This window comes from Hyaena hyaena, unplaced genomic scaffold (assembly GCF_003009895.1).
Source record: "Hyaena hyaena isolate Hyena2069 unplaced genomic scaffold, ASM300989v1 scaffold_25, whole genome shotgun sequence".
Classification (NCBI taxonomy): domain Eukaryota; kingdom Metazoa; phylum Chordata; class Mammalia; order Carnivora; family Hyaenidae; genus Hyaena; species Hyaena hyaena.
This window is the reverse complement of record NW_024080657.1, coordinates 6162075-6176225: the sequence shown is the minus strand read 5'-3', so window position 1 is coordinate 6176225 and position 14151 is coordinate 6162075. Positions and strand designations below refer to the sequence as shown.

Below are 14151 nucleotides of genomic sequence, written 5' to 3'. Positions count from 1 at the left end.
GACACTTGGCTGGGAGTGGGGGTGGGGGGCTGTAATCAGGGCACCTCTGAGGAGGGCTAGCTCGGGTAGCAGCCCTCTTAGTTTGTTAGCGTTCTGCATATTGGAGATTCTCATTAATTTATTAGTGGCCATCTGGTTGCAGGTGACTCCTGGAGGGCCCTCTCTACTCCCTCTTTGTAGCCATGAGTCATGCCATAGGCTGTGGTGTAGTTTACGGTTTTCTCCAGAAGTGTCCTTGCCCCTGGTTTTTACAGGGCCTTTCAGTCCTTTCATTTTGGGGCTGTTTTCAGTTCAGCCCCATCCATGTTGCTTTAATTGAAATGACACTTTCCACTTCTTCTGCAGTGAATTTGTTAGTGCCTTGAACATCACTTCCTTCCCCGGCACTGGAATGCCATTGTTGGACTCATTGCTTAGAGCACCTTCTTTGGAAGAATTTGGGACAAGTTCCAAAGGGTTTTGGCAAGACAGCATTTGGGATAATTGTATTTTGTGTTTGTATAAGAGAGCCCTATTTCTTCCCCAAATCAGCCAGCCTCTCAGGAATGCTGAGATCCTACTGGATTATTCATTACTGTGGTCTAAGCTTTCTATCCTCTGGGTTACTTCCTGAGTCTTTGGTAATTCAGTCATGCCCGCTGAACCAGACCTCATGTGAAGAGCGTCCCAGAACTCTACCCCGCCCCTCCCCCCCCAGCCATGCAGTGTTTATATAGTAGATACGCAGTTAATCCCCTCACCTTGATTAAGCCTTCCCTCCACTGGTCAGCATCAGCTGCCCATTAAAGAATGATCCTTGACCTCACCCTGGGCAGCTGTGTCAGATGTCTGCCCTCCCTGTGGCCCACTTAGCTGCACACACTGAGCTCTGCACAGCTCTCCCAGTTGTGAGGTAGTGTCTGTGAGACAAGGTTGATGTCCCCAAGGCCTGTGCACATCCCATCCTTTTCAGGGACACTCACTCCTGCTGCAGCCCTGCTGCTTACTCAGTGCTGGATGTCTGCACTCTGTCTGTCTGTGTCTCTTGCCAGGAGAACCCAGCCTGGGTTTCTCATAAGGGATCCCAGATCTCTCCGCTCCCCTCTGCTGTCAGGCCCAACCTGATACCCGTCCATTGTTTTACCCTCAGCTCTCCCTTGATTCCGAGTACTGTCCATGGATTGCCATTAAAGCCAAATGTTCCCTTCTCTCTGAGAAATCTCTGTGGGAGAGGGTTCTCTGGATGGTGTTTGGGTGCCTTTCCACCCTGAGGTCTCATGGTCTTCCCTTGGAATTCTCCCTCTCCTTGGGGCTGCTCCTGAATTTAGGATTCTCCTGACAGCCTTGTATTCCTCCTGCTGAGGAGTGTGGATTGCATGGTTATGGAATTGCCGAGAGCCAGTTACCCAGCAAATGGGCCATGGGATATAACTCAGTAAGACGTGACTCTGGCTGTGTTCCTTTGTAATGTGAGTGCAACACAGAATTCAGCCTTGATGCTTAGGCACCTTAAGCTTAAACTTCCCAGAAATCAAAATGTGAGGACACTGCGATAGTGGCCGGAATTAGAAAAATTCCACTTAACTATATATGTACAAATACTGCCAGTGCATATAGTCCTCAGGGGTCTATCCGCACCTCCTGAGTTGTGTGGAGGTGAATGATGCCTTACAAAGGCCCCTGGTTAAGTTCTGTGCTCAGTCCACATTCACTCCAGCCTTTCATTCATATTTCCTTTCAATAATTAAATTTTTGTGCATTAGCTATGTGTCCAGAACTTGTGCTGGACACAGGGGTTACTTAAATGATCAAGTTGGTTAGATCCTTATCTCCGTGGTGTTAAATTAGCGGACTGGCATAGGGAGGAAAGCCAATAAGTAATTTTAAATAGTAATGAATATAATTTCAGATAGTGATAGTGCTGGGAATATAATAAATGCGAGTGGCTGGTATGAGTGGGGAGTCCTCAGATAGAGTCTAAGAGGTAGGAGAGGTTTCTGTGCACATGTGGTCTGAGCTGAGACCAGAGTCCCCCGTGTGGTGATCTAGGGAGGGGGACACGCCCCTGCACTAGGAGTCTGCAGGTGCTGCTGGAGGACCTGGAGTGTAGGGAGCATAGGTGTAGGTGAAAGTGGGAGGGAGGCCGAGGCCTGACTGCGCAGGCCCCTGAGAGTCACGATGAGGTTAGGTTTTAATATAAGAGCAAAGAGGTGCCACTGGAGGGATTTGTCCTAGGGATTGATTTGCTCTGAGTGTTAAAAGATGACTTTGGCTCCTCTGTGGAGACAAGTTGAAGAGGAATACAGAAGTGAGGAGACCTATCAGGAGGAAAGTTCCAGAGTCACGGAAGAGGTGGTAATGGCCTTGACCCGGCTGGGGGAGAGCTGTCCATTCAACTTGCGGCATGTGGTTACTGGAATGTGAACTCCAGGACAGGCACTGTGCTGGGTGTATGGGAGTAACTCAAAATCATTCTCTGCCCTTCCACTGGGGTTGAAGACCCTGGAAATGAAATTGGCAATTACATGATCTATAACAGAACGTAAATTAGTTTGCTAAGGCTCCCACATAAAATACCACAGTCTGGGGGTGGGTGCTTAAACAGCTGAAGTTTATTTACCCACAGATCTACAGGTGGAAGTCTGAGATGAAGATGATGAGGTTGGTTACTCTTGAGGCCTCTTTCCTTTGCTAGCTGTGTTCTCACATGGGATTTCTTCTGTGCACATATGCCCCTGATACATATCAGTGTGTCCAAATTTTCTCTCTTTATGAGGACTCTGGATGGATTAAGGTCCACCCTAGAAGCCCCATCTCCAAATACAGTCACAGTTTGAGGTGTTGAGCAGTAGGGCTTCAACATAAGGGTTTGCAGGGGGAGGGGCGCCTGGGTGGCTCGGTTGGTTGAACGTCTGGCTCTTGATTTTGGCTCAGGTCATGATCTCACGCTTTGTGAGTCTGAGCTCCATATCTGCGCTGTCAGCACACAGCCTTCTTGGGATTCTCTCTCTCTCTCCCTGTTTCTCTGCCCCTCTCCTGCTCATGTGCTCACTTGCTCTCTGTCTCTTTCTCAAAATAAATGAATAAACTTAAAGAATTTGGGAGGCAGGGAGACACAGTTTAGCCCATAACAGATGGTCAGCAGTGCTGTGAAGAAACAGAGGAGAGGTGGACAGATCAGAGATACATTTAGGAGGTAGAGTCAGCTGGTCCCATTTGACAGGTTAGTTTGGGAGGCAGAGGCATTAAAAATGGCCCACCCCTGGATTTCGGCTTCTGCGACTGGCTGGTGCAGGCTGGGGTGGTGGGAGTCTATCAGCGGTGGAGCCTGAGTGATGCCTTGCAACGTGCTCGCCATGCGTGCGTCCTGGGGGCTGCTCATGGGATCGCGAGTCACACAGACCGCTAAGTGGCTTCTGAACTGTCCTTTGGATTGAAAGTGCTTTTGTCCCCCCAAAGCTTTCATATTAATGCATTTATGACTTCACTTGTGGTTGTTAAAAATGTAACTGTATGGAGAAATAGACATTCTTCTCAGGCTTTGTCATTTTCCACTTCTGTCCTCCCAAACAGTTTTTCTATTAACATCAGGTCAGTGCTTATCAATAAGCGATTCCACCAAATATCCCGAAAGTTCCAAGGGGGTTAGTGCCTGATTTGCAATTGTACTACTGATTGAGTTGAGCTGAAGTTATGACTTGTAGTGATTGCCTCGCAGCTTCCAAAACAGTGACTGACACACAGGTGTAATACTCAAAGGAAATTATTTTCTCTTACAAACTGAAACCTCTCGTCTATATTTTATAGCCCATTTAAAATTTTTTGTTATTGTAAAAGTATTTTAGTCATAGTCCCTCTCTGCTGTCATTTCTCAGTGTTAGCCATTAGCAGGACCACCACAGCGGCAGCCACGTATAATAAATGTCAGCACAATTTTCTACCCAGTTTCTAAGTTTCTAGCCCCCAAGTTGACTTTTGGACTTTTTTAGACTTTTTTATTTCCCCCTCATCACGACCTTGGGGGGTCATGTCACTGAGCCCATGGAGTGTCTGCACCATGTTTCTAATGTGTGTACTGCTCTTTCTCCTCAATTGTGTGGCTTCCTACTGAGCACCGTCAGGTTTAAAGAGCGAGATAAAGGGCACAATAATATGTCTTTGGATGTTGCACTGACATCTGCAGGAGTTTAAATGTCACCAGCATCAAGGTATTTTGCCCCAGATGCATAACCAGTTTTCTGTTAACCCCGTTCAGCAGGATCCCACTTTGGGGATGCTGGATCTCAATGGGGAGCGAGGGTGGAGTGTTTAAAACCACAAGCTGGAGGCCGACCTGGGCCCCAAGGACAACTGTGTTTGGCACGTTGAAGCTGGCAGCATAAACTCTTTCCCAGAGCTGTAGGTGGGGGTGGGGTGGGGTGGCAGCTGAATGAGCAGAGGGCTCAGAAGTGCACTGTGGTTGGGAGAAGACGGGGGTGGGGGGTGCGGGGAGAAGAGGGGTCAGAGAGACCAGGAGCTCAGGAGTGGCCTGAACAGGTCCCCAACATGAGGAGGATCCCCAGAGAGAGACTTTTGTCATGAGGTGGAGATGAGGCCTGAGCTCCAAGAGCAGACACCAGAGTAAGGGCAGGTGGAGAGAGCACTAAGCAGGGAGGAGGGTGTTCAATAAGCTCCTGTGTTGGGAACCTGGATCGGGCCCGCAGCCATGTGATCTGCAGCATGCTGCCTGCAGTCATGGGAGCGACGATGGCAGGACCGGCCAATGGGAATGATTCTGGGTGACTTCCATAGGAGCTGTGTAACAGAGACCACACCGGGGGAGCATGCCTGCAGGTGTGTTTTGTTAGGTCTGCAAGGTGTTTTAATGGAATTAATTTTTTTTTTTTACAGAGAGAGAGCACAAGCTGGGGAGAAGGTCAGAATGAGAGAGAGAGAGAGAGAGAGAGAGAGAGAGAATCTCAAGCAGGCTTCATGTTGAGTGTGGATTGCCTTGCCATGGGGCTCGATCTCACAACTGTGAGATCATGACCCAAGCCAAAATCAAGGGTCAGGTGCTTAACTGACTGAGCCACCCAGGTGCCCCAAAAATTCAGTCAAGATTTTAGAATGAGAGATTGCACATAAAACCTGGATTTCTTACGTGGGGTGAGAAATTGGACAGTTGACTGCAGTGAGCAAAGTACTCTGGAATGGCCTTCATCTGCTGGATTTAAGTAACAGCTGCCCTCTTTCAAGGGGTCGTGGGGTCTTTATCCATTTTCCTTAGTCCCCTCCACTCCTTATTGCCTCCTCGGTACTGAGGCTGGTGTCAGACACCAGTTATTACTGTGTGTGCAATGTTGCTGTTCTTACACAGAGAGAAATCTTTATTTTACCCAAGTCTCTACCGAAAGCAGGGAAGTGAATGATAGGGCAAGGAGGTGGTCATTTGTTTATGTTTTGTTTTATGACCGAGCTACTTTGTTCATTTATGTAACTGGCTCCTGTAGGTGCAGGAGTTCAGCATCTGCCGTAAGCCATCAGTGTTTCACCAGAATATTAACATTAGGGGCCATTAAGCCTCTGAACTCTCTATCGTTGAACTTAGAAGGGAAGCAGGAAGAGGGATTGAAGATGAAAAAAATCCAGACAGAAGGTTGTCTGCGGAGAAGCTGGGAGTCAGAGCCAGCAGGGGACACTGATCCAGAGAAGATCCGTCTCTAATTGCACAGGTCCCAGACGTTAAACCATTGGCCCAGTGTCCCCAAGGGCACAGAGAGACATCCCTTTGTAAAACCCAGCACAAAGCCTCCCAGCATTGGAGTTAAGGCCCTTCTCCCTCCCTGCACGGAGCAGATGTTCCTTCCCCTTTAAACCTGTGGCATAAATGGGCTTACCGGGTTTACGTTCAGTCCCACTTGAAGAATCGACTTGAACTGATAGTTCCAAAAATAACTTTACAAAATTATACAGGAAAGCGAAAAGGAAACAATTTCAGACAATCAAAGCAGCATGACATTTGTCAGGTTGACTAGATGCAGGAATCTTCAATTCTGAGAAGCCCACAAGGAGAGGTCTTCCCTGGGCCTTCAATTCTTGACACTACTTTAGCAGTGGGGTCCTGAGGGTAGCACGAGGGAGGTCTCTGAGCTGTTGTCATTTGTTCAAAAGCCTGAGCAGAAGGTATGTGTTTTCACACAGCAAGTCTGCCTCTTCATGCCAAAGGGTTTGGTTGTTGCTGAGCTCTATACCCGGTGACACAGGTTGGTGGAGCAGGTAGTGTGTAGCGTGAAGACCATGGGGATAAATGGCCAAGGAGAGGGGGGATCACTTGTGATAAGATATTCGGGAGGAAATAGTGGAGCCTAGAGAGTTGGCACAGTCTGGCCTGCAAACCCTTTGTCTGGTCTCTGGGGTCCAGGTGATGCTCTGGACTTCGCATTGCCCAGGAGGCTGGACGACGTGCTTGTTAAATGTTGACTTTTGGGCGGAAATTTGGACTTAATTCTGTTTCTGTCTCTTATTAACACTACATAGCTTTGAGCAAATTAAACTTGTTGAGCTTTGATTTCTGCCTCTCTGAAAGGGAAATAATAATAGTGCCTGCTTTATAGGAATGTTACAAAGTTAAATTAGATGAAACAGGTAAAGCATTTATCACAGTCCCTGGCATTGCAGGAGCTTTAGATAAGTGACATGATTGCTATTATTTGTGTCTCTGGGTATTTGACTCTCTCTGAAAAGATGGCCAAAGGCCCTTGTTGAACCTTCTTGATCCTCTTAACAGCTGTTCATTTGGTTGCTTTGTGGGGTAGTTGATGTCTAGTTCATCATGGCTTGGTTGATGTGTTAGGGGATTCTTGGCACTTTTTAAAAGAAGTTTATTTTGAGGAGGAGAGAAGAGAGGGAGAGAGAGAATCCCAAGCAGGCTCCATGCAGCAGAGCCCAACATGGGGCTCAGTCCCGTGAACCATAAGATCATTAACTGAGCCAAAACCAAGGGGTAGATGCTTAACCAGCTGAGCCACCCAGCCACCCCAGTGGGATCCTTGGCACTTTTGTGCCTCAGTGATGAAACTGATACTTCTAGACATTGTTTATCAGCCTACTCATCTTTGTGGAATTCAAATAGGCGAGAACCCGAGTCCACAAACAAGGAAAGAGATAAATCCATTAGCCCAAGGTAACACTGTTTAATTCTGGAATTGATTGGTCACAGACCTGTGAGTTTCATTTGAAAGTCCCCTTTCCTGTTATGCCAAGTCCCCAGAGTAAATGGCCCACCTTCCTCCCATCCTTAGGGGATATTCTAGCTTAGAGTTGAAATAAGTCAGGGAGAGAAGGACAAATACCATATGTGAGCACATATAGGAGGATTAGGAGGAACTTAATGAAGGACCATGGGGGAGAAGAAGGGGAAAAATAGTTGGGGGGGGGAGGCAAACCATGGGAGACTCTTGAATGCTGAGAACAAACTGAGGGCACATGGGGTAGGGGGAGCGGGAGGGGGGTGGTGGGCATGGAGGAGGGCACTTGTGGGGATGAGCACTGGGTGTGACATGGAAACCAACTTGACAATAAACTATTTTTAAAAAAACTGTAGACTGCATGTTTCTTGAGCTCTTGGTGCCTCAGTTTACTCACTATAAGGCAGAGCTGATCCCACCACCAACTGCATGGGTTCAGTGAACTACTATGTGTGGACACTGCACATGATACTGACCACATAGCAATTGTGAATGATGACTGTTTTTCTCCTCTACCTCTCTCCCTTCTTCGTTCTGCCCTCCATATGATCTTCATCATCAGCGTCATCACCAAGGCCAGGCGTCTGGGTCTCAAGCTCAAAGGTGCTTTGCTTAAGCTTTCTTCACGTCGCTCACTCAGGCTACAAGGAGGAATTCTCTATGCTGAATGCTCTCTGTGTGCCTGCCTCCATTTTCTTCTTGCAAACATGCTAATATTGTCCAGAAGCTAATATTAAGGATACTAAAGCTCTCAGAGACTTGGAGTCATGCCTTGGCTCTCTCACTTTCTGGCTCTCTGACTGTGCCAAACTATAACCCCTTAGAGCCTTAATTTTCTGATCTGTGAAAGGGAGATACTCTCCATCTCATGGCTATTGGTGAGATTTAAGTGAGGTGATCCTGTAAAACTCATAGAACAAACAGTACCTGGCTCATAGGAAGTGATCTAACAGCAGTATCTCTTTACTGCACCAGGCCGCTTTCTAGGCGCACATTCCTAGAACACTGAATGTGTTCTGGACCGCTGAACCGTCCTATATGGCCATCTACGGATGGGGAAGTGGGGCAGCCTGTTGAATTGAGTCCTCATACGCTGTTTGGTTTCTTTCCTAGGAAAAGCACCTCACTTTCTGCGGCTCCAAAATGTCGAGGTGAATGTGGGGCAGAATGCCACATTTCAGTGCATCGCTGGTGGGAAGTGGTCTCAGCATGACAAACTTTGGCTCCAGGTAAGAATGGGAGTGGCCCCCTGCATATGCCTACCCATCCCTCTGTTAGGGAACAACGTGTGTGTTGTGATGAAGGTCTTGGTGGGTGAGGGGAGGGAATGTATTATATGTACCTCTCCTCCTTAAATGATACTCTGCATCCATGATCTTGTTAGATCTTAACTCTGATTCTGTTTTATGGGCATCAGGACACCCATTTTACAGAAGGAGAAACTGATACCACACACATAAAAGTGACAGAACTAGAATTTGCAACTATGACCTTTCTAAGCTGCCCTCCAACAGACTTTATCCATTAAACCCAGGCACCCAGGGCTAAGACAAACTCCGTACTTTTGATTCCGGGGAATGTGAAATCCTAAAATCTGGGGTGGAAGGAACCTAGCTACTACCTAGTGATCCACCAGATTCCTATTTGATGGATAATGTTCCTCCATAGCATTCTGGGAAAGTCTTATAAAATCACCCTTTATGAGAATAAATGACCCTTTACCAGAATATTTCACTAAACGAGCATAGCCATCCCTTCTTTGGTTGAATAAGTCCATCAGGAACGTCTGCCAGGAAGATGTTCTGAGTTTGAATCTGTTCCACTCTTAGGTCTGCTCATTGGCCTTACTTTCAAAGCAAGATAAAAGAAAATCTCTTTTAGTGGAAGTAGGGGAAAGGATGGGACTTGGAATTAGCCACAGATTGTTAAGCATCAGAGATACTCCCATGGATGCTAATGTTGAAGCGCCAAGTGTTAAGGCAGCACTGAGAGTCGAACTGGGCAGTTCAGTGAGTCACTACCAGCCTCATGAGGCTGTTGAACACATTTCAGTTTTTTTATTTTATATTTACTTATTTTTAAATGTTTATTTTTGAGAGAGCATGTGCAAGTGGGAGGGGGAGAGAGAGAGATGGTCAGAAGATTCAAAGCAGGCTCTGAGCTATGAGTGCAGAACCCAATGCAGGGCTCAAACTCAGAAACTGTGAGATCATAGCCTGAGCCGAAGTAGGATGCTTTACCCACTGTGCCACCCAGGTGCCCTGTTTTGTTTTTTACTTTAAACAGATTCACTGAGATCTTATTGAGATGCAGTATTTAAAGTGTGTAATTTAATACACTTTCACATGTGCATGTATATGTGAAACTTTGATCACAGCCAAGATACTAGACGTGTCTACCATCCTCAAAAGTTTCCTCATTCCCATCCCTGCTTTCTGCCCTCTTCCTCTTATCTGTCTCCAGGTAATCACTGATCCATGTTCTGTCACTAAACAGTTGATCCTGAAACTATGGGTTTGAACTGGGTGGATTCACTTATACATGGATTTTTTGTTTGTTTGTTTTTGATAAGTACAGTATAGCACTGTAAATGTATTTTCATTTCCTTATGATTTTTTTAGTGTAAGAATATGGTATATAATACATATAACATACAGAACATGTTTATTGACTATCTTATCAGTGAAGTTTCTAGTCAACCTAGGCTGTTAGTAGTTTAGTTTGAGAGGAGACAAAAGTTATACAAGGATTTTTGACTGTATGTGTGGGGGGTTAGCGCTTCTAACCCACATTGTTGAAGGGTCAACTGTATATTAATTTGCATGTCCTAGAATTTTCTATAAATGGAATCACACAGTACGCTTTTTTCACTCAACATGATTATTTTGAGATTCATCTGTGATACTGTGTATATATATAGTTTATTTAAAAAGTCTCCTTTGTGGAGTAATATTCCATTGTGTGAGGATACCACAGTTTCTTTATATATTCATCTATTGATGCTGTGTGGGTTGTTCAGATGCTGGTTATTTAAAAACAAGTTGCTGGGAACATTTATGGAGTTGAATGGAATTATGGGCGTATGCTTCCACTTCTCCTGGGTAGAAGTGGAATGGCTGGGTCACATAGTAGAGGTATAACTTCTTAAAGAACTGCTTAGCTATTTTCCTATGTGGTTGTATCATTTTCCACTCCCATCAGCAGTGTATGGCAGCTATAGTTGGTCACCAGCATCTTTATCAACACTTGGTATGGTCAGTCTTTTTACTTTTAGCCATTTGAATGAGTGTGTAGTGTTACCTCATTGTGATTCTGGTTTTCCTTTCCCTCATGACCAGTGATGTTGAACATCTCTTCATGTGTCCATCTGCTTCCATTTGTATGCCTTCTTTGGTGCAGTGCCTGCTTAAATATTTTGCTCATTTATTATTGGTTTGTTTTCTTATTATTGCATTTTGATAGTTCTTTATTCAGGATACAGATCCTTTGTCAGATACATGGTTTGCACGTGTCTTCTATCTGTGGTTTGTCTTTCTAATCTCTTAACAGTAGCATTGGAGGGGGCTGTTCTTAAATTCAGATAAAATTAGGGGTGCTTGGGTGGCTCCGTCTGTTGAATGTCCAACTTTGGCTCAGGTCATGAGCTCACGGTTTGTTCAAGCCCCGTGTTGGGCTCTGTGCTGCCAGCTCAGAGCCTAGAGCCTGCTTCTGATGCTGTGTCTCCCTCTCTCTGTGCCCCTCCCCTGCTTGTGCTCTGTCTCTGTCAAAAAGAGTAAGCATTAAAAAAACTTAAATAAGTTCAGATGAAATCAAATTTATCATTTTTTTTCCTCCGGATCTTGTCTTGGCATCATTTCTAAGAAATATTTGCCTAACCCCAGGTCACAGTGATTTTTTTTTTCTGTTTCCTCCTAGAAATTTTTATAATTTTAGCTTTTACATTTAAGTCTGTGATCCAGTTTGAGTTAATTTTGCATATGGTGTGAGGTAGGCATCGCCGTTCTTTTTGTTGCTGTTATTGTTTTCGGTGCATTTGGATACCTCAGTTGTTCTGGCATCATTAATTGAAAAGGACATTCTTTCTCTACTGCTTTCATCCACATGTGTGTGGGGCTCTTCCTGGGCTCTTCTGTTCCACTGATCTTTGTCTATCTTTATACTACTGTCACATAGATTTGGTTACCGTAAGCGTTATAAAAAGTTTTGAAATCAGGTATCGTCAGTCTTCCAGTTGTGCTTCATTTTCAGAGTGATTTTTGGCTGTTCCAGGTCTTTTGCAATTCCATAGGACTTTTAGAATCCCTTTGTCTGTCAACTTCTACCAAGAAATAAATAAAAGCCTGTTGGAATTATGATGGGGATTGATTGCATTGAATCTATAAATCACTTTTGGAGAGAACTGACACCTTAGCAATAATGACTTTTGTGAGTATGAACATGGTATATGTCTTCATTTATTGAAGATCTATAGTGATTTCACTCAGCAAGGTTTGCAATTTTCAGTGTATAGGTCTTACACATTTTTTTTGGTGAGACTTATCCTTAGGTATCTGATATTTTTGATCTAAAAATATCTCAATTTCTGACTTTTCACTGCTAGCGTATGGAAATACAATTGACTTTCATATATTGATCTTGTGTTCCAGAACCCTGTTAAACTTTCAATGGCTATTTATATTTAAATTACTGAAAATAAGTAAAACTCAGAACTTAGAAGCCTCGTCCCATTTTGAGTGCACAGTAGCCACGTGCATCTGGTGGCTACCATGTTGGACAAGCACAGACAGAACATTTGCAGCATTGCAGAAGGTGTTATTGGAAAGGACAGCTTAAGTTTCAAGGAAACAGTAATGTTTAGAAGAAACTTACTCCAGTTACCTCTGTCTTCATTTATCGAAAAAATCTGCCTCATGTCTTCTTGGTTGACTTAGTGAGAATATTGGTCCCTAGCCCATCCCGAGCCATCTCTGCCCACTTTGATGGGACTTGATAGCAGTGCTTCTCTTCTTGGATTTGAACCTATCTCCTGCAGTTTGGAAAATTCCTAGGGGCTAACAGTTCTTTCTTGCTCCTTAGCAGAGCAGTAGAATGAGAATAATGGTGGTGCCTGACCCTCCTGCTTCCTTGGGCTACCTGTAGACCCTGAGAATCCTGGTAAACTTCCATGTGTCACTCAAGTATTTAGTGCTATTTACTTTTTCAGTTGTAATTTGTATTAATGTGCATCATGCTCTCAAGAAGCTTTGTTATTTCAATGGCGTTGCCCCAGTTGGGCCAGGAGACTGAGAAGGAACAGTCATGATATTCTCAGCACCTTTATTTAGCTTTTTCAATTATTTTATGATCATTATTGCTATATTTCTGACTTGCATGTCCTGAAGTTTGGGCTTATCAGTGGAAGAATGTTAGAATGTAATAGAAGTTTTGAAGAAAATAGAAACATATGGTGTGGAGCTCTTCCACACCTCATATACCTGCTTTTCAATGTAAACCAAATCTTACTCCACAGAATGTTTTTCAGGTGGCTTACAATGGGACATAAAACATGACAAGATAGCATAAATTAAAAGGCAACACAGATAGGAAAAGAAGACATCGGAGCTGGTCATAATGTTAAAATTGTGTTTCTCCACATCTGTGGCTTTCCGGTGGGTCACAATTGGAGGCCTCAGTACCGCAGCTGCCAATGGAATAAAGGAAACTTGTCAGATATATAGTTCACAGTGTCCACGAGATAAACACAAACCAATTTCTCAGGAAAATTCTAACTTGTTCACACAGAAGCCAGACAGGAATTGTTCCCAGGAGTCCTCATAAAGAAAACAGTGTGTGACGTAAGGAGCACTGCTCACCACCACACCTTATTGAGGGCACACAAGTGACTTTCGTAGGCTTGTTTCCCATAATAGTGCTCTGGGAAAGAGTAGTGTGGGGAGGTGGTTGAAGGGGAGGGGCTGGGGTAGGCAATGCCATAATACATGGGTCCCCGATTCTGTGCTAAGTCCATCTCCATCTTGGGGTACTTTAAATATATGTGGTGAGTGAATAGATTCAAGAGCCATTCCTTTAAGGAAACCACCAGAAATACTGTCTCCCTCATCTATATTTCAGGAAATACTGGGGGGTAGATGGTTTACCCTGCGCTCTCTGGCAAATGCCTACTTGGCTGGGTAAGTCCAGGCTTATGTTCAGCTGTGTAAGTAAGTTAATGTAAGTTAATGTATTGTAAGTAAGTAAATGGCTTGGTACAAAATATGAGGCACCTGTCATGACACCTGCCACTCAGGATGCCACTGTGCCCTGATCTGAGGTGGGCTGAGGCAGCAGTGAATTTCTCATGATTTTGCGGCTTTGGATCTGTTGCAGCGTCTGGAGGAGCAGCAGCAGCCTGCAGACTGGCCAGAGGTCTGTTTCGTAGATCAAGGCTGCTGTGACTCAGCTTGAGAATTTCCAAAGCAAGTGAAACAGGCATGTGGTGGCCAACAGTCATTTCAACAATGCCGTTTCCTTCTGTAGCTTCCAAGGTACGCTGAGGAATCACTCAGTCACCAAAGATGGAAACATTTTTATCCACCAGTTTTCAGTCTGGGAAATAAAGGCAGTGACTTTGTTTCCAGAGTACTATGTCAGTGCCCCCTCTCTCTGGCAGTGTTTGGGGAGTGGTCAGTGGAGTCCTAGTGTGAGATAAATCCCTGTTATGTGTGTTGGAGAGAATGGTTGCCTTCCTTTCTACCAAGTGGGACTTATTAGCTTGCTTATCCATCATTGCTTTCTGATCATAAGTTAAAAAGGAAGACCAGCTCATACCACTGTTTTACTCTCCAAGAAACTTTACATGCTCTTTAGAAGCCCCCAGCGCTGGTGCTGGTTTTCATGGAATTACATTGCAAGCTCTACCTAAAAATCAGTGGACAGGATCTATGCGAAAACGTGTATCCTCGAGCCT

At 44.8% G+C, this 14151-nt stretch overlaps 1 protein-coding gene across 1 annotated transcript in view; it reads left to right on the top strand.

The window, feature by feature from the left end:
- Positions 1-14151, top strand: part of PTPRT (protein tyrosine phosphatase receptor type T) — an 803437-nt gene that overhangs the window by 105876 nt on the left and 683410 nt on the right. The window contains exon 8 of the mRNA XM_039227066.1: positions 8319-8434. Within this exon, the coding sequence (XP_039082997.1) occupies positions 8319-8434 (116 nt within the window). The remainder of the gene's footprint in view (positions 1-8318; positions 8435-14151) is intronic.